Raw genomic sequence first — 20,500 nt, 5'->3', positions numbered from 1 at the left:
CCAAAGTTGAAAGATAATGGAAATGTTTGGTACGAAGTACGAACTACTGTAATTTTTTTAATTTTTTTTTTTTTTTTTTTTTTTTTTTGAAGCAGGGTACATTGGTAGTTTTCTTTTTTTTCTTTTTTTTTTTCCTTGAAAGAAGGTACATTGGTAGTTTTGTACGCGCTACGCGGTACTCCATAAAACCGTAACTAGGAGTAGTAGTCTAGTACTTCTACTTTTTTTTTTTTTTTTTTGGGAAACCAGTCTAGTACTGCTACTTGATTTTTCAAAAACTTTTGTTTTGTTAAAAATATTTTACTGATGGTAAGATATTTATCAGTGAAGGGATGAAGATAGGAAGTAAGTAGTAGAATGGTAGGAAAACTCTTTTCTTGCTTTCCAACTTCAAGTTCACAATATGTGAACTTCCATTTATATAGCCAAAATAATTGAATAAAATAATATACATTATTGTACTTTATACAAATTATTGTACTTAGTAAAGTCTTCATTGACTTTAATTACCACATGTGAAAAGTTCAATTCAATCATGTTTCTCAACACTCCCCCTTTGAACGTTCACGTGGAATGGGGTAAAAGTTGCCTCATTAAAAACCTAGTTAGGTAAAACCCTGTGGGATAAAAACCATAGCTAGGGAAAAAGAGTACAACTATATTGTATTATATGTTTTGGTGTACTGCCTCGTTAAAAACCTTGTCAGGAAAAACCCAGTGGGATAAAAACCTGATCGAAGGGAAAAAGAGTGCAGTACATATAATACTCCCCCTGATCTCAGCATAGTTCACGAAGATGTCGCATTCCGATTTTGTGAACTAACTGCTCAAATTTCTTCGAAGGAAGTGATTTGGTGAACAGGTCAGCAAGATTTTCACAAGACTGAATTTGCTGGATATTTATTTCCTCGTCCTTTTGCAGATCATGTGTGAAGAACAGTTTTGGGGCAATATGTTTCGTTTTATCTCCCTTAATATATCCTTCAGTTACTTGAGCGATACATGTTGTATTGTCTTCAAAGATGATGGTTGGGTAATCTGTTATTGTGTTCATTCCACACTCCTTTTGGATATTACTGATCATCGACCTTAGCCATACACACTCCCGTCCTGCTTCGTAGAGGGCTATCAACTCTGCATGATTTGATGATGTCGCAGTCAATGTCTGCTTTGTTGATTTCCAAGATATTGCAGTGCCTCCATAAGTAAACACATATCCATTTTGTGACTTGGCATTTTGAGGATCTGATAAGTATCCAGCGTCTGCATACCCAATGAGAGCAGCATTTTGTTTTGGTTGGTAATATAAACCAAGGTCTTGTGTCCCTCGTAGGTACCGGAGTAAGTGTCGAACTCCCTTCCAATGCCTATATGTTGGTGCATTGCTGTGCCTAACTAACAAATTCACAGAGAAAGCTATGTCGGGTCTAGTATTGTTAGCTAAGTACATTAAGGCTCCAATTGCACTTAAGTATGGTACTTCTGGACCCAGAATCTCTTCATTTTCTTCTCGGGGTCAGAATGGATCATTTTTCATATTCAAAGAACGAACAACCATTGGGAAGTTGGTTGGAGTTGCTTTGCCAATGAAGAATCGTTTCAAAACTCTTTCTGTATAGTTTGATTGATGGACAAAAATACCATGACTCAAGTGCTCAATTTGCAGTCCAAGGCAAAATTTAGTTTTCCCAAGGTCTTTCATCTCAAATTCTTTCATCAAGTATTTTGCAGTTTTCTCGAGTTCATTTGGGGTTCCGATGATATTTAAATCATCAACATAAACTGCAATGATAGCGAATCCTGATTGTGATCGCTTTATAAAAACACAGGGACTAACTTGGTTGTTTTTGAATCCTTCTCTCATAAGGTATTCACTCAGACGGTTGTACCACATCCTTCCAGATTGCTTCAATCCATAAAGTGACCTTTTTAATTTTATGGAAAGCAGTTGTCTAGGCTTGTGGTTTTCTGGTAGTTTTAGTCCTTCGGGGACTTTCATGTAAATGTCCGTATCGAGTGACCCATACAAATACGCAGTCACTACATCCATTAATCGCATTTGCAGTCCTTTTGTGACTGTCAAACTTACCAGAAATCTTAATGTAATTGCATCAACCACTGGAGAATATGTTTCTTCATAATCAATCCCTGGAATTTGAGAAAATCCTTGGGCTACAAGTCTTGCCTTGTATCTAACTATTTCATTTTTCTCATTACGTTTTCTCACAAATACCCATTAGTATCCAACGGGTTTTACACCTGCTGGTGTAAGGGTTATTTTTCCAAAAACTTCTTGTTTTTCAAGTGACTTTAACTCAGCCAGCATTGCCTCCTTCCACTTTGGCCAATCACTGCTACGTCGACATTCTTCTACAGTTCTTGGTTCAACATCATTTTCATCAGACACAATGTCGATTGCGATGGAATTTGCAAATATTTCATTAACGATAACATCCTTCCTATTCCACTGAGTCTTTGTAGAGACGTAATTCATTGAAATTTCATTGTTATCGATGTTTTGAACATCTTTTTCATTCCCCGTAGGGTTGTCTTCTTGTTCGTCCCCTTTTGGATTATCATCATTTTCTTTACTTTCATCCACATTTGGTCTTTCTTGACCTTCTGACGGAGGAACATCATTAGTCTCATTTTCTATTCCATCCAATCTTTTCAATTTTCTTGGCTTAGAATCTTTTGAACCAAGTGGTCTTCCACGCTTTCTGCGTGCTTGAGATTCATTTTCTATGGCCCTATTACCAGTTGGGATTTCAATACGTGCAGGGGCATTTTCTGCTGGTATATGTGATTTTGTCACCTTCTTTGTGTCTACAAATGCATCAGGTAATTGATTTGCACTTTGTAAATGAACAATTTTCTTGACTTCTTGTTCACACATATTTGTTCGTGGATCTAACATCAACAGTTGTGTTGCATTCCAAATAAGTTCAATTTCTTTCTTACGTGGGTCCACTTTCTCTCCCCCTAAGACTGGGAATACTGTTTCATTAAAGTGACAATCTGCAAATCTAGCCGTAAATAAGTCACCAGTCAGTGGTTCAAGATATTTAATACTAGAAGGGGATTCAAACCCGACATAAATTCCCAGTCTTCTTTGTGGACCCATTTTTGTTTGTTGGGGTGGAGCAATGGGAACATATACAGCACAACCAAAGATTTTTAGATGTGAGATACTTGGTTCTCGACCACAAACAAGCTGTAGTGGTGAGAATTTATGATAAGCTGTAGGTCTCAATCTAATTAGCGCTGCTGCATGTATTATAGCATGTCCCCAAGCAGATGATGGCAATCTTGACCTCATTAATAATGGTCTTGCAATCAATTGTAATCTCTTAATTAGTGATTCAGCTAGACCATTTTGTGTATGAACATGAGCTACTGGGTGTTCGACATCAATAACAATTGACATACAATAATCATTAAATGTTTGGGATGTAAATTCCCCAGCATTGTCAAGTCTTATTCTCTTTATTGTATGATCTGGGAATTGTGCTCTTAATTTGATGATTTGGGCAAGTAATTTTGCAAAGGCAACATTTCTACTTGAAAGTAGACTAACATGTGACCATCGTGTAGAAGCATCAATTAAAACCATGAAATATCGAAATGGTCCACATGCTAGATTAATTGGCCCACATATATCTCCCTGAATTCTTTCCAAGAATTTTGGAGATTCAGTAGCAATTTTGTTCATGGATGGCCTTATTATTAATTTGCCAAGTGAACATGCAGAGCATGTTAATTCATCTGATCGGGGAATTTTGACATTTCTTATTGAATGTCCAACTGAATGTGCTATTATTCTTTGCATCATCCCAGTTGCTGGATGTCCCAAACGATCATGCCATAAAATAATCAAATGTTTGTCATCTAACTTCTGGTTAGATACCATATTGATTTCCACGGGTCGTATGTTTATACGATATAACCCCGAAGAGTATGCTGGCAATTTCTCATATATATGTTTCTTGCCATGTTTTTCTGCCGTGAGACATATATACTCTTTTTGATCTGTCATCATTGTTTCTAGATGATAGCCATTTTGGCGTACATCTTTAAAGCTTATGAGGTTTCTTCGAGATTTACTCGAATATAAAGCATTATTGATTATTAATTTTGTTCCATTTGGAAGCATTATACAAGCCTTTCCAGATCCTTCAATTAATTTAGCTGACCCGGAAATAGTGTTCACATTTGCTTGAAACAACTTTAGTTGTGAAAAATAATTTCTATCCTTTTAAGATAGTGTGCGTTGTTCCACTGTCCAAAAGGCATTGATATTCGGAACTAACTTCAGGTAGATCCATATCTTCATAAAATAAATTTGAGATTAGTTTAGAATAATATTATACAATCTTTTATTGATGATAGAGATTAAAAGTACATGACTAGAAATTTAAAATACAGAACATAAAGAAAATACATTAAAACATAGCATATGTTACATTAGTAGATGAGAAACCTAAGCATTGTTGTTTTCTCCAAGAATGAAATCATTTCCAATTTCAGCATTATCCATGAAATAATCGGATACATCAAAGCTGGGACAAGGAGCATTTTCCTCATTAACATAATTTGCTTCTGCATTTTTCTCTTTGTCCTTTACAGAAGCTTCGTAAAGATCTACCAAATGTTTGGCCGTACGACAAGTACGTCCCCAATGTCCTGTCATGCCACATCTGCAACATGTGTCATTTCCTTTCGAAGGAGTTTGTTTGTGGCTTCCAGATGACTGCCCCTTCTGTTTTTCAAAATTTTTGAAATTACTATTTCTTTGAAAATTGTTTCTACCACGACCACGGCCGCGTCCGCGATAATTTCCACGGCCTCTTCCACGGCCATTGTGATTTCCACGTCCACCTCTTCTTGTAGCATTTGACTCGGGTGGATAGGAATTTGTTGCATTTGCCTCATGATGAGTGGCCAAAGACCCAGTTGGTCTCAGGTTATGATTTTTCAACAAAAGTTCACTATTTTGTTCTGCAACAAGCAATACACTCATTAATTCATTGAACTTTTTAAAACCTCTTTCACGATATTGTTCTTGCAACAGTATGTTGCTTGCATGAAAGGTAGTGAGTGTTTTTTCAATCATCTGTTCATCCGAAACTGGATGATCACAGTATCTCAATATAGACACTATCTCATGTATGGTTGAATTATAATCAATTACAGATTTGAAATGCTGGAACCGTAAATTTGTCCAATCAAATAATGCCTTAGGAAGGAGCACCCTTTTGTGGTGTCCAAATCTTTCATTAAGGCAATCCCATAATTCTTTGGGATCTTCAACCATCATGTACTCAGTTTTAAGGCCTTCATGTAAATGATGCCTTAACAACACTAAGGCTTTTGACTTATCTTGTTCAGTAACAGGTTTTGCAACAGTCATTGCAGAAGTGGTAGTATCAGCTGTTTGACCAGAGGGACTTTTATTTTCTTTAACAGTGTGCTCCAAGCCTTGAGCTTTCAAATTCATCATTGCATCCACTTTCCATTCCAGAAATTTCTTTCCAGATAAATCTAAGATGCTGAACTGTCTTTTCATAAGGTCTCCCATTTTAGCTACAACAAATTACGTGATAATTAGTTTATAATAACAAATTATATGTACAATTCATATGTTTAGTCCTTCCATATTTATAATTAAGTTAATAAGACACGTGATAATTAAATTTAATATAATAATAAACCATAAATAATATAATCTTTTCTCCCCCTTGGTTTATTATTGTGAGTAATTATATGATTAGACAAAAATTAATCATGTTAGTTGCAAAAAACACAAAACGACAACAATAACAGTAGTAACAATAATTATAATGATAACGATAATATTATAAAATGATAATTAATAACAACAAACAAACATAATAAAACAAAAACAAGCTTTTGATATACTAAAACGACAAAATAAGTGAGTTTTACTTATACATAATGACAAAAACTAATATTGCTACTAATAGAACTATAAGCGCCGTAATTAGAAGGAAATATTATTTTATCTTCCTTAAATCTTCTTCAAAGGTGAAGTTGTGGGTGTTTTGGGTGTTCTGGTTGCCGTCGTCGGGGAACATATCGGAGAAGAAGGGGGTGATAAAATTTTTAGGTGATTTTTGGATAAAAAGTGGGAAGGGATAAGGGATTTGTGGTGAAATTGGGGGAAAAATCCGCCTTTTATAGAGGTAGGTTTATCCGTTACTGTTCTGTACAACTGTAAAAATATCATATAATAGCCTAATGTACTGGCATAAAATTATGATCCATATATATATATATATATATATATTTATTTATAATTTTAAAAGATTATCACACTGGGAATGCAAGCCATAGTGGTCCGAGAGCCCTAATATCTATAAAAGATCATGGGTTCGAAAACGGAAAGAAACACAAAAAGTATGTAAAAGTAAGAAAAATAATAAGTATAAAAGGCTGCATCTTTTTGTTAATATAGTTAATAATATGCATGCAAAGTTACTACTTAGCAATTATAATAACTAAGATCAAAATTTACGTAAAATGAGTATGTAATATCAACATGGATCAAACAAAGAAACATCAACATGAATAAAACAAAAGATGATAGTAATGAATTCACAAGTAAGAGAACTTTCACCGTTGTTTTTGAGGTATATATAATACAGTAAATGTTTGAGTTTCTGGTATAGAGGATCCCATATATGGGCAACTATAGAGCATACTCCTCGAAACATTTAGAAGTAGATAGTATTATTTGTTATAATTTTTAGAAGTAGGTATAAATATACCTGACTGGAAACTGGTGCTGATAACGTGTTAAAAATATTTTACTAATGGTAAGATATTTATCAGTGAAGGGATGAAGATAGGAAGTAAGTAGTAGAATGGTAGGAAAACTCTTTTCTTGCTTTCCAACTTCAAGTTCACAATACGTGAACTTCCATTTATATAGCCAAAATAATTGAATAAAATAATGTACATTATTGTACTTTATACAAATTATTGTACTTAGTAAAGTCTTCATTGACTTTAATTACCACATGTGAAAGTTCAATTCAATCATGTTTCTCAACATGTTTTTTATTTTTTAAAGATTTTTTATTTTTTAAAGAAAAAACAATAAAAAAAACTTTTGTTGCATATTCTTCAAAAAAAAAAAAAAAAAAAAAACTTTTGTTTGCATACTTAGGGCCTGTTCTCATACGATTATTTCAATTCAATTCAATTCAGCTTAGCTCTAATAAGTCCAGTTCAGTTCAGCTCCTAATTTCCTTCTCTTATAAAATATTTAGTTCAATTCAGTTCAGTTCAGTTCAGATCAGCTCAGTTCGGTTCAGTTGAGTTCAGTCAATGAGAACAGGCCCTTACTTTTAAAGTTTTAAATGAATCAAAGACAATCGGTTTACAAATCGGTAAATCAATAATTGTAAAGTTATACAATTTTTTAATATACGAAGTACAAACTTTTAAATAAACCTAGTTCATATTTATCTATTGTGCAACACTAATATTAGAGATATTTTGATCATTTTATTAATTAAAAAAAAAGTCACTATGTTAAAATAAATGTTATTATGTTAAAATAAAAGTTATTGTGTTATTATATACTAGATTAGTCCCGTGCGATGTACGTTTTAACAATAAAATGCGTAATTAATTTAGCTTTTCCAAACAATAGCTTAATCTTGAAAGGAAAAAAAATAGAAGAATTAAAAAAAAAAAAAAGGGGATGATGTCATTTATAATTTTGACGGTAAATTTTTTTTAATAAAAAGCTGACACATATGTAATGGTGATGTCAACGGTTTCTGCTTTAGTTATAGTTATAGATAGATAGATTTAAAGATAATAAGTGTAACACCCCCAATCTCCCTCTACGTATATACTATATTTATACGTATACAAATACCATAGAGATAGACTTGGGCGTATTACCGCCACGTGAAAACGTAAGGCTTAATTAATTACTCCAATTGCAGCGGAAAAAAAATAACTAACTTTTATTAATAATAGGAATAACCATAATAACTGTTTCAAAATAAACTAATAAAACTTGTCCATATATGAATAAAATTAATTCCTAACTATGTGATCCCAACCCCGACTCTAGTATGCGCACGAACAACTTCACACCTGAAATCAAGACTGCTTACCAAAATGGTAAACAGGCGAACCAAAACAAAAAGGAAAACAGATTAGCAAAAATGCTAAGTACGTATAAGTGCAAGGCATGTAAATACTTTTATTAGGCAAACATGCTTTCGAAGTAACCATTTAAATTTAAACCTGTCACGAGTCGATTTCCAAAAATTAACTTTTCAAAAATAATTAAACCTTCCAAGGGTAGTAATATTCATCAATAAAAGCTTTCCATACCAATAGATTTCCAATTTATAAACTTCTCAATTTTTTTTTGAAATATAATTCTAAACCAATTTTCCTCACCTAAGTGTGCACACCCCCCAAGCAAGTTATACTATACTCGAGGAAAGACCAGATCATAAAAGCTCATGGTCTTACTTAACCAGTCCCGGGTAGAGGGACAATTAAAATATTAGATACTCAGGCTCACAATGAGCTACAAATTAATTAAGTGATTTATAAATCGACAACTTTTATTAAATCGATCAACACTTTTAAAGATTAAACCGTTAAATCGTAAAAATATATATTTCAACTTATCATGAAAATTGTTAACTTAAATACTCATACGCTTAATTTATTCAAACAAACATTTACCAAAACACGCATTGTATCAAGGACCTAGCCACCTATACGTACCTTGATCACGAGAACAATTAAGGTACGATCACTAAACTTGACCACGATCGAGGGACTCCTCCTACACAATTAAAATAACCTTAATTAATATAAGGTTAACAAAATTAACAGAAAACTATAAACACCATTCTACTTGTGCATGAACTACCTAAATATTAACCTTGTCTATTTTCAAACCACAAATTATGTTAATATTAAAATATTGGTATTGGTATGAAGGTTGCAACGTTAGAAATTTAGAATCAAGTAATACATGAGTTTTGCTTATAAGAATGACATTAATATAATAGTATAAGTAATACGAAGTAATAGTCATGGTAATCATTATATTTTGTAAGCTTGTGGCAAGGAAAAGGGATGAAAGAAAAAAAAGTGCTATTACACCTTCTGGCAGTAGGTTACGATAACAACCCACGACAATAGTTGGGTGGAAATTGGTGGCAGAACAAAGTGGCAACAGTGGTGTTTGTAGGTGGTGGCAGACACGGTTGTTCGGTGGCAGCAGGCAAGAAGTGAAGGAAGGGGAAAAGAAAAGAGCCTGTATCTTTAGGTAAATAAGAGAAGCAATTTTTGCTTTTTTGGTGTGTGGAATTTGTGAAGTGTTGAGGGTCTATTTATAGTGTTTAGAGGGGAGAAAAGATAGAGTTGAAGGTATGACATGTTTACTAGAAAATATGATTAGTTTTGGGGTTTGTTAAAGTACATGGATCATATTGAGTCTAGGTTAGTAATTGGGTTAAAAGATGAGAAGAAATTTACATAAATTTACATATGGTTGAAGGAATCAAGATAGGAAGCAATATTGGATAATGAAGAAAATTAGAGGTTAAGATATAAATATTAACAAGGTAAAGTGATAAAATCACCATGATTCACGTCGCATGGTCATTCACGTTTTTTTTTTTTTTTTTTTTTTTTTTTTTTAATAAAAACGAAAATCATTCTTAAATAAATAAAATAATTAGATTTGATAATTAAATCAAGTTAAAATATATAGATAATATCAAAACTAAGATTTGTTGTAGTTCATGAGATAATAATTAAGCTAAAGTTGTTAAGTATTATTAAGATAAAATCCGGAAAATAAAATTAAAAACGGAATATAACGTAATTAATAAAGTATGGACCGACCAAGATTATAATTTAGAAATATTTAATTATTTCAATTAATTAAAGAAATTATTAATTAAGAAAATATTTCCAAAAATTAAGGGTATTACAATAAGGGTTAAATTTTTTTTTAATAACAGTTTTAATATACTAGTCAATATGAATAATAAGGTCACATTGTTAAAATAGTGTCACTATATTAATATAACGTCAGCTGACACGTGCATATATTAAAGGTCACAACAGTTTAATAAATAATATCATGTTAAAATTAGGGCCACTATGGCCCTGTTCTCTTCACCTTAAAAAAATAATATTAAGTAAAAATAATTTCAGTTCAATAGAAATAAGTTCAGTTCAGTAAAATTAAGTTCAGTTCAGTAAAAATAATTTCAGTTCAGTAAGAATAAGTTCAGTTCAGAAAAATTCAATTTTCTTAAATAAAAATTATAATAGAAAATCAGTAAAAATAATTTCAATTCAGCAAAATAAGATGAAGAGAACGGGGCTTATGTTCAACAATACATTAGCTGCACGCGTAGCCTCGTATAAACCTTGGTCCATAATGATAATAATGTGAATTAGGTTTGTACAAGTTTTTTTTTTCATTTTAATATGCTCCCTTCGTCTCTCAATCTCAAAATTAAGTGTCCATTTTTAATATTTTACGGAAATTAAGGCTAATAATGGATAAATTGCAGATTTAGAATATTTTTATTGTTGTTGTACAATATTTTTTTTTTCATGTGTGCAAGTACAAGTATTAAAGAGATACTTTAAAAGATTAATTGGTGGAATTCTTAAAAACATTCCTTATTGTTGTACAACTCCATTCTTTCATGAGTACGTGCAAATGAAACACATAAAATTAGTAGGTGGAAATCTTGAAGTAAGGATGATCCAAAAAAATAATTTTAGAAAATAGGCTCTTAATTTTGGGACATCTGATTAGAAAATCAAGCACTTATTTTGGAACGGATGGAATATATAAGCAATGAAATACAAAGTATTAACAAAGATATTATAATTATTTTATCAATGGCGGATATAGGGTTTTCGATATATTTTCAATCCAAAAATTATATTAAAAAAATTGTATTACAACCAAATTAATTTTCATCCGAAAATTGGACATAAAAATTCATACTACAACCAAATAGAACTTAAAGAATCCATTTTACAAGTCGAAAGTACTACAAAAAATAACATTTAATTATCAAACGAAACTATTTTGTGGCTCGGGTGATGTCCTGAATTTTGTTTAAATATAAAATGAAAAAATTATCTTAAATTTAAAATAATATATTGAAATCATTATCTTATTTTTAAAATAAATTCAAAAAATAGGAAAATATATATGGGAATTGAAAGAGAGATGCAGTTATATACATGTAAATATTAATCTATGTAATTGCTTAACTAGTTTTTAATCTAGAAAACTAGTGTGTACCCCATGCAATGCCCCGAGTTGTTAGTTTCTATACTTATTGTTTGAATTTAACAATTATGTTCAACTGTTTGTATAGTTACTGTGTGTAGTGGTTTGGGTGTTGCCTCGGATGTCACTTTTAGATCATATTCCCTCCGTCCCTATTCCCTAAATTACATTCCTCTTTGAAAATTTACACGGGAATTAAGGAGAGAAGAATAAGACAAATAACAATAATTAGATAATGCAATGGGAAGTACAAAGATAAAATAGTTATTACTCATGACATGTCATCAATCCTTTGAAAAAAAAAGGACCAATCACATGCTCCTAATTGAAAATTTTTAACCAATCATATTCATTGTAATTTGGCACAAGGATTATGAGTGAGATTAGGTAAGGATGAGTGAGAAAGCATTAAATATAAAACAAAAAAAGAGAGTTGATTTACTAAAAAAAACTTACCAAAGATAGGAAGGAGGAATGTAATTTTGGAATACCAAAAATAGAAAGGAGGAATGTAATTTAGTTTAATCACAGTACAGTTTATTTTTTTTTAATAAAAAATTACAGTATAAAACACATCTAATAATTTAATCTTATCAATTAATGTAAAGGTTTGATCAGGCAGATATACACTCCTTGCTTTTTTTATTATTATTATTATTTTGGTTTATGGAGGATATACTCCATTGTTAGAATATAATTGTTTATTCTTTGTAAGTACAGTAGGTTTTTTTTTTTAAGCAAAATTTTTTGTAAATAGTAGTTGAATTATGTTTTAAAAAAAAGTATAGTAGTTGTTTAATACGGAGTATAAAACATATAAGTCGTCACTTTTAAAAAAAAAAATCACTGCAAATAACCGAAATACTAATTCCTTCAATAAATACCAATGGGTAAATTCATGCCATTAATGGTTATATAATTTTAATTAACATGCATCTCATAAATCAAGAGATAATACATACAAGTATTGCATTAATAATTTTTTTTTTCCGGTGAAGACGAGGGGCAAGCACCAAAAACAAGGAAAAACAAGAACAAACTAGAAAGCAAAAGATCTAGAAAACGGAAACAAGAAAACAAAACAACTAAAACTACTAAAACTAATCAGCCATAGGCACTTTCCTCGAAAAGTCCACTCCCCTCAAGTCCTCCAATAAAATGGCACGAAGATCCTCCGGGATCGCCTCAAAAAGGACCATCTTCTGCTCCAAAGACACGCCAAAGTTAGCTAGCCAATCTGCTACTCTATTAGCTTCTCTGTAACAGTGCCCGATAGTGACATTCCAACCTCGTCTATCTAACAAGGTCTTACACTTTCGGATAATATGAAGGAAAGGAGAGTTAGCAGGCAAAGGCTCCACTAACAAACGGACAACCACCTCCGAGTCCACCTTAAGTTGTACTCTTCGATGCCCTCCGTTCCAAGCAACTGCCAGGCCACGCATCACAGCTAACAGTTCGGCCTTAGTACAAGTGCAAGTGCCGCAATTCATTGAGAAAATTTCTCTAACCACTCCGAGGTGATCTCGGACAACACCTCCAGCTCCAGCTGCCCCTGGATTACCCTTAGAAGCTCCATCCGTTTGCAAACAAACCCAACAGGGGGAGCCTCCCTAGTTACAAATATTTCTTCTCTTTTGCGCTTCCCCTTTCTCGAATCAATAGCTCTGTCATAAGCCCTATGAATGTCACCCACACGAGCCATGACAAAACAAGCTTGGTCAATCGGAATGTCGATCTCTCTATCGAAGCTCCTAGCATTTCTCCAACGCCACAACCACCAACAAGTCACCGCAAAAATAAGATTCCAATCCTCTATATCATAATAGCTTCGAACCCTCAAATTCTTCATAATCCACTCTTTAAAAGGGATGTTGAACTCGGGGCTGTCCACATTTACTTTCAATTTTCTCCAAACTGCTTTTGCTGCTGGGCACCCTCGTAGAATATGGTCCGTATTTTCCTCAGTGTAGCCACATACTAAGCATCGAGGGTCCATAGTCATATGACGAATAAACCTTGCTGCATTAGTCATTAGTCTTTCTCTATACGCGAGCCAAAAGAAAAACCTCATTCGTTGCGGAGCTTTCAACTTCCATATGAGATGCTAAGGTGTGTCATCTTCACCATTGAGATTGTCGCTTCGAATAATACTCATAGCAGAGTTAAGCGTAAAACCAACTGAAGGAGATCCATTCCAGAAAATAGTATCCACCGCTTCCTCATCCTCCATAAGCTCAAAAGATTGGATACTTTTTAGCACATCACCTGGCAGATAATCAGCAAATAGTTCGAATTTCCACCCTCTTTGATTGTCCCACATATCGCAAACCTTGAAGCCAAGGGTCTCGACAGGTGGGTCATGGATCACTTCTTTGATTAAGGGACCTTTGATAGCCCAACTATGATGCCAAAATGCTGTACCTTTACCATTACCTACAGCCGAGCTCAAACCCTTCTTCAACACATCAATATTTTCAACAATCCCTTTCCACGAGTTCGAAGAGTCAGCTTTGGGCTTAAACATATCCACATCGCAACGACCACCACAGTATTTGTGCCTTAGTACCCTCGACCATAGAGAATCTTTTTCCGCCAAGACCCTCCACCCTAATTTCGAAAGAAAAGCCGCATTAGATTGACGCATAGATCTAAACCCCAATCCTCCCTCGCCTTTTGGTTTAGTCACCTCATCCCAAGCCACCAGATGAGCCTTTTTTTTTTCTTCAGTGCTTCCCCAAAGAAAATCTCTAGTTTTCTTATCTATAGTGTCACAGATCCCTTTAGGAACACGAGCTGATTGCATTGTATATCCAGGAATAGAAGAAAGCGAAGCTTAGGCCAAAGCAGCTCTACCTGCCATCGATAAAATCTTAGACTGCCACCCACCCAACTTGGCATTAATTTAATCGACAAGAAACTGATAAGTACCCTTGGTGACTCTTCCATTAATAGTTGGCACGCCTAAGTATCTACCAAAATCCTCCGTGCATTCCATATTCAATTCACTGCACACTCCATCTCGAATATTCAAATTCGTATTGGGCGAAAAATAAATTCGAGACTTGTCCAAGCTGACTTTACTACCCGATACAAGACAGAAAGAATCTAAGCAGCTCTTCATAACTCGTGCTTGATCAACACTAGCCTCCGCGAATAAAATCAAGTCATTAGCAAACGCCAGATTAGTGACTGGAGGTCCTCCATGACTAGCAAAAGCCGGCTTCCAACAACCAAAATTAACCTCTCTATCAATTAGATGGGTTAATCTCTCCATAAAAATAACATATAAATAAGGGGAGAGAGGATCGCCTTGTCTAATTCCCCTCGAAGGGGAGAAATATGGTGTTGGTTCTCCATTCCAAAGAACACTCAACTTGGCCGACGAGATGCACATCATCACAATATCAATCATTTGCTGTGGTAATCTAAGCTCCAACAAAGAATCTCGAATAAAAGACCACCTAAGTCTATCATATGCTTTCTCGAAATCAATTTTCACCACCATATAACCAATTTTCCCTTGTTTCCTCCGCATCGAATGAAGCATTTCTTGCACTATCACCACATTGTCAGTAATTTGTCTCTTTGGCACGAAGGAGCACTGAGTGGGAGAGATCAACCGAGGGAGCAAAGGTTTAAGCCGATTAACCACAACCTTAGTTACAATCTTGTATGTGATATTACATAAACCGATTGGTCTAAAATGTTTCGCCTTCTCCGGAGTATCCATCTTAGGAATTAGAACCAAAAATGCATCATTGATTCCTTCAGGGAAACATCTACCTTCCAAAATATCCAGCACCACCTTAATCAAATTCGGCTTCACAACATGCCAAAAATGTTGGTAAAATAATGGTTGGAAACCATCGGGACCAGGCGCTTTATAGGGATGCATACTATGCAGTGCATTATAAATTTCACAAACCGCAAAAGGCCTAGTCAAAGTCTCCCAGTCCTCAGCTTCTATACGTGGGAAGTAATCACGAAGCAGCTCTAGGTTCGAATTTTGCGGCCCTTCTTCTCGAAACAGACTCTTCCAATAATTAAGAACTTCCTCTTGCACTTGATCTGCTTCTGACAGCCATACTCCATCATCGTTCATTAGCGTTTCAACTCTATTTCTCTTCCTTCGAATGATGGTTGAGAGGTGGAAATATTTCGTATTCCTATCACCATCGCAAATAGCCTCAGCCCTTGATTTTTGAAACCACAAAGTTTCTTCTTGATCTAAAACTTGGTTCATCTCCTTTCGAAGCTTTTCCTCCAATTTCAATAAATATCGAGGTCCACCTGTCGAGAGAGATTTTTGGATACCCTCAAGCCTAGCCATCAACTCCGATTTCTTTCGAAAAATATTGTAAAATATTTCTTTGTTCCAATATGTCAGTTTAGTAGCAAACACCTTAAGGTATGGAACAATTTCCTCTCTATTATTCCAGTTAGAACAAACAAACTTATCAAACTTTTCGTGTTGAAGCCAAGCCGCTTGGAATCGAAAAGGGAGTAAAGCCGAAGGGATGGGAGTGAAGCCAGTGGTGCTTATTAGAATTGGACAATGGCCCGAGGTGAATTTCGGTAAAATTCTGACAGCACCCTCCACAAACCTTGATCTCCAATCTTCAATAACTAGGCCACGATCCAACCTTGCCGACTTAAAAGTCTCCGGAGATAGGCCTCTAAACCAAGTGTGAGCAGGGCCCGAACACCCTAAATCAATGAGACCATTCGAATTAACCCAATCACAAAATTCTCTACATCTTTTCTGCATCTCAGAGCCCCCCACACCCGATCTCTTGGACATGAACATGGTATCATTGAAATCTCCTGCAGCAAGCCAAGGGCCATTATAGTGATCTTTGATGTTTTCTAATTGTCTCCACAACTCTTTTCTCAGCGAACTATCTGGACTAGCATAGATCGCCGAGAACAACCAAGGCTCCTCTCCCCTTTTTTCGATTTCTATTGTAACATGTTGAGTACTATTGTCAAGCACAGTAGCCGATACCTCTTCGTTCTTCCAAAAAACCCAAATACCACCTCGAAATCCTTGTGCTCAACTCTAGTCTAACCCGAAAAACCAATTCTATCACACATCCTCTGAGCTTGAGTTCCACTTAAGTGAGTTTCAACCAACGCTAGAACAGTTGGATTATTGACTCTAATTAACTCCCGAATGGCAGCTAATTTATTACCCACCCCTTGAACGTTCCATATCATTATCTTGATCAACATATTAAACTCTGGAAAGATAGGGTGACGGTCATAAATGTTCGAAGGAACATTAGGCAGTAGTCCTAGGTACGCTTCCGAAAGCACTACCAAAGGACCCCTGGTTCTCAGTGGAATCTCCACCGTGGCTAACATCTCCGCCGGATTGTGTCTGGGGGGTAAAAACGTGTTCCATTGGAGAGATGCTTTGTTCGATGTCGGATGCACCTTGACCATGGTCGGACCCTCAATTGGGTAATTTGCGAAGGCTGTGTAAGTCGGGGGGACACACACCTCGAGGGTAATCGGGATCTGGGGGTTTGTCCTGCCTTCCCACTGCTCCATCACTCTATCGATGCTCTAAATTAGTCCCCAAAGGTACAGCAGAATCACTCAACTCAGAATTATTTTTGTTAGACGGCTGCTCCCCTAAGTTGACCTGCACTATATTAGGATCAAGGTTTTCTTTCGCATAAGGAAATCTTTTTTGAGATAAATTCTTTCCTTCAATCTTGTTATTTCCAAGATGATCTCTTCATTGTTATCTTTACCAAAATTTGAAAATTCATCCAAATCAACAAATGATCCACTTTCCAAATCCATCCCAATCACATTGTGTGAATTTTCCAAATTCCTAAGATCAGCCCGAATAGCCCCACTATTCTCTCCCAAATTAACAGTCTCTTCCAAGATAGGAGTGGTATCCACGGAACAACTTTCCTTATCATTATCAACATTGATTCTTTCCTTATCTTGAGCCTTGACTAAGTCAGTCATTTCCATATCCTGATCCTGATCCAAAATGGAAAATCTGGATCCCTTGTTCTGACCCGGACCATCTTTTGGGTCACTAATCTTTCTCCAGACCTGATTATTACTCTGTTTTGGTCTGCTGTCTTCTCTGCTAAAAGCATTCTCAGTAACCATAGCTCCCTGTATCACCTTAGCAGCTTGTTTATCATTAGTGCCCTGATTAACAATAGGCTGCCCTTTGGGTTTAGACCCACTTCTTCGATTAGTTCTTTGAACATCCATGAACCAAATTGGTCATGTTCCTCAAGTCTTGTTCTTGGGATATGTTCTCTATTTGCAGCATCCTTTTTCTTGATAATTCTGTCACCATTCTCATCTTGAACGATGTCAAACTCACAATCAACCTCCTTGTGTCCTAATTTTCCACACCTAAAGCAGATTTGCTTCAAACCTTCATATTGAACTCTCCACACTCTGCCATTTAATCTGAATTTCGATAGCAAAGGTTTAGATAAATCCACCTCTATACTGAATCGAATGTACTGACCCCTACTCATGGATTCAGTGCTTCTATCAATACTAACAACTTTTCCAATCTTGGATCCAATGGAATGCAAAAATTGCTTATCAAAGTACTCGAGAGATAATTGGGGAATTCTCACTCATGCCGTGAGAAACTTAATTGGCGCTTCATCCGCAACAAAGTTCGGAATCCACTTCCTGATAGTTAAATAACTATCACCAATCAACCATGGACCTTGAGTCAAAACAAAATGATAATCTTCCATGTTTGTGAATCTCACCACATAATAGGCAAAACCAACATCAGTAAGGGATATATCTCCCTTGAGACTCCATTTGATTCTTAACCTCTTGATAAATACCTCATAACTCATTTTCTTATCAAAAAGCTTGATTATGAGCGCATTTTGCCATGATTTCTTTAGCCTTTTCTTCTCCTCTTTGGTTAAGAGGATATTTGGACATCATTCATCATCCGAATCGCACTCAAGCGGGAGATCATCCTCTGATTCAAAACCATCATCATCATTTTCCGGATTCCCAACCCCAAAGTGGTCAATTGAATGCCCTTTGGTCATACTGCTATAAGACACTCTCTGTTGTGGCTGCGGGTTGTTTTCCACATAAGTTTCCATGACCACATCATCAGCTTGATGAGTCCTATCTAGGCTACCCATCGGAAAATTCTCCGGTGTATATTTGAATTTCTTCCTCACTCGACTTCGCTTTCGACTTTCGCTTTCGCACTTTCGCTCTCCATATAGAATTATAAATATTCTAATTGTTAATTCTAGTATTGCATTAATAATAGAGATATATATATTATTTTAAAAAAAAATAGAGATATATAGAAAAAGAAATGATTAAAATTAAATAATTATAATGTTAGACAAAATATATATATATATATATATATATATATATATATATATATATATATATATATATATATATATATATATATATATATATATATATATATATATATATATATATACTAGATGAAGCCCGTGCGATGCACGGTTTGTTTGACTATTTTTTTTATTTTATTTTTGTATTTATTAGCTAAAATTTGTTATATATTTAGATAAAATTCCTAATATTAAAAGATAATATTTAATATTTAATTATTTTAAACTTAAAAATCTCATTCGCCAATTTTGCTTACGTGGCATTTGAATTATTTAATTCTAAAAGAAATTAATAATTTCTTATTTAATTGGCTAAAACTAAGATTTATAATCTTACATGGCACGCTAAGAAAATTAGATCCTACGTGGCGCTCTAAAATCTCGGGAAAAAACTCCCCTTTATATATATATATTAGATTTTTTTTTTTGGAAAGCAACAAAGTATATAATGTATTATTAATATTATGCACTCATAATCAAATCAAGAATAAACACTACTTTCCGTCAAAAAAAGAATAAATACTACTTAATAATTAAGCATATCCCATATTATAGAATGATTGAAAACGTAAACCACCCACAATCAAATGCAACAAATTCATTTTATCGAAGTTAAGATAAAGACTTAAAACTCATTACTTGTAAAAATTCAATAAAATAAGAGAAAAATATAATCATAACCCAAAACCAAAAGGAATTGGAAAAAAAAAAAAAAAAAAGGTAAATGAACAACATATAATCATATATTCCATGTAGATAGAAACTTGCATAAAAATGATCATCATTAAGCATTTAAATAAAATACAAAATTGAATTCATATTGATTTTAGATTTGTATTGTTATTTTCTATATATGTAGAGACAATACATGTAAATTTACCTTATGTATTTGATAGAGGAGAAATTGAGTCACCCAAATTTGTTGCGATTATGAACAATATTTATTTATTTATTTTTAATTTGACAGTATTGATGATTCTGAGAAAAGATTAAGATGAAAGGGTAGTTTTATCCAAATTTTTGGTAGTTATATAGTCCTATAGTATAATTAGTTTTTGGTAGGATTTTCTTAAATCCCACGTCATGGATCTTGGTAGTTTTTTTTTTTTTTTTTTTTTTTTTTTTTTTTTTTTTTTTTTTAAAAGAATATATTTTTGTTGTAAATAAGTATTTTTATAAAGGATATTTTTGGAATGGGAAAATTTCCAACCAAAAAAGGGTGTTACCTTTAAAGAGTAACATAGACATAGATAAAATCTTGTCTAAATCTGTCCTATTTTTTGGGACGGGCCTATGTTAACCACCTCGAATTTATCCTTGCGAAAAGCAATTTATTTAACAATTTTCTCATGAAAATATCACACATCTATCAACTTACATGTGAAAAATAAACTACTCCTATTTAAAAAGTGGAATTAAAAAAAATTAAAGCAAAATTTAACATTTTCATTTTAATTTACGAAAATGTGAGGTGATAATTAGTAATAATTATTTTTTTAACTAATAAGAAAATCTTGTATTTTTTGGTTTTTTTTTTTGAAATAAATTAGATTGGATTAATTAGCAGATATCCCTACTGTATTAGATTTACACTCAAGTTCTTCCAAAAAAAAAAAAAAAAAAGATTTACACTCAAGTTCTTTCAAAAAAAAAAAAAAAAAAAAAAGATTTACACTAAAGTTTTTAAAAAAGCAATTAGATTTACACGTACAAGTGTACTTTTTTTTTTTTTTTTTAATTTTTTATTTTTTTAAAAAAAAAGCAAAATTGGAGG

At 33.8% G+C, this 20,500-nt stretch overlaps 1 protein-coding gene across 1 annotated transcript; it reads right to left on the bottom strand.

Moving 5' to 3' along the window:
* Positions 1 to 4,480: 4,480 nt before the first annotated feature.
* On the bottom strand, positions 4,481 to 5,410 carry LOC145613950 (uncharacterized). Its single transcript, XM_081668982.1, has one exon. It carries the CDS (start codon positions 5,408 to 5,410, stop codon positions 4,481 to 4,483), a length of 930 nt encoding a protein of 309 aa, XP_081525108.1.
* Positions 5,411 to 20,500: the final 15,090 nt, after the last annotated feature.

Source organism: Chenopodium album, chromosome 25 (genome assembly GCF_948465745.1).
Source record: "Chenopodium album chromosome 25, dcCheAlbu1.1, whole genome shotgun sequence".
In the NCBI taxonomy this organism is placed as follows: Eukaryota; Viridiplantae; Streptophyta; class Magnoliopsida; order Caryophyllales; family Amaranthaceae; genus Chenopodium; species Chenopodium album.
The sequence above is the reverse complement of the archived record's forward strand: the minus strand, read 5'-3'. Positions and strand labels throughout refer to the sequence as shown.

Excerpts from the sequence above, each read along its gene's own strand:
- LOC145613950 (XM_081668982.1), bottom strand. The coding sequence starts at position 5,410 with ATGACTGTTGCAAAACCTGTTACTGAACAAGATAAGTCAAAAGCCTTA.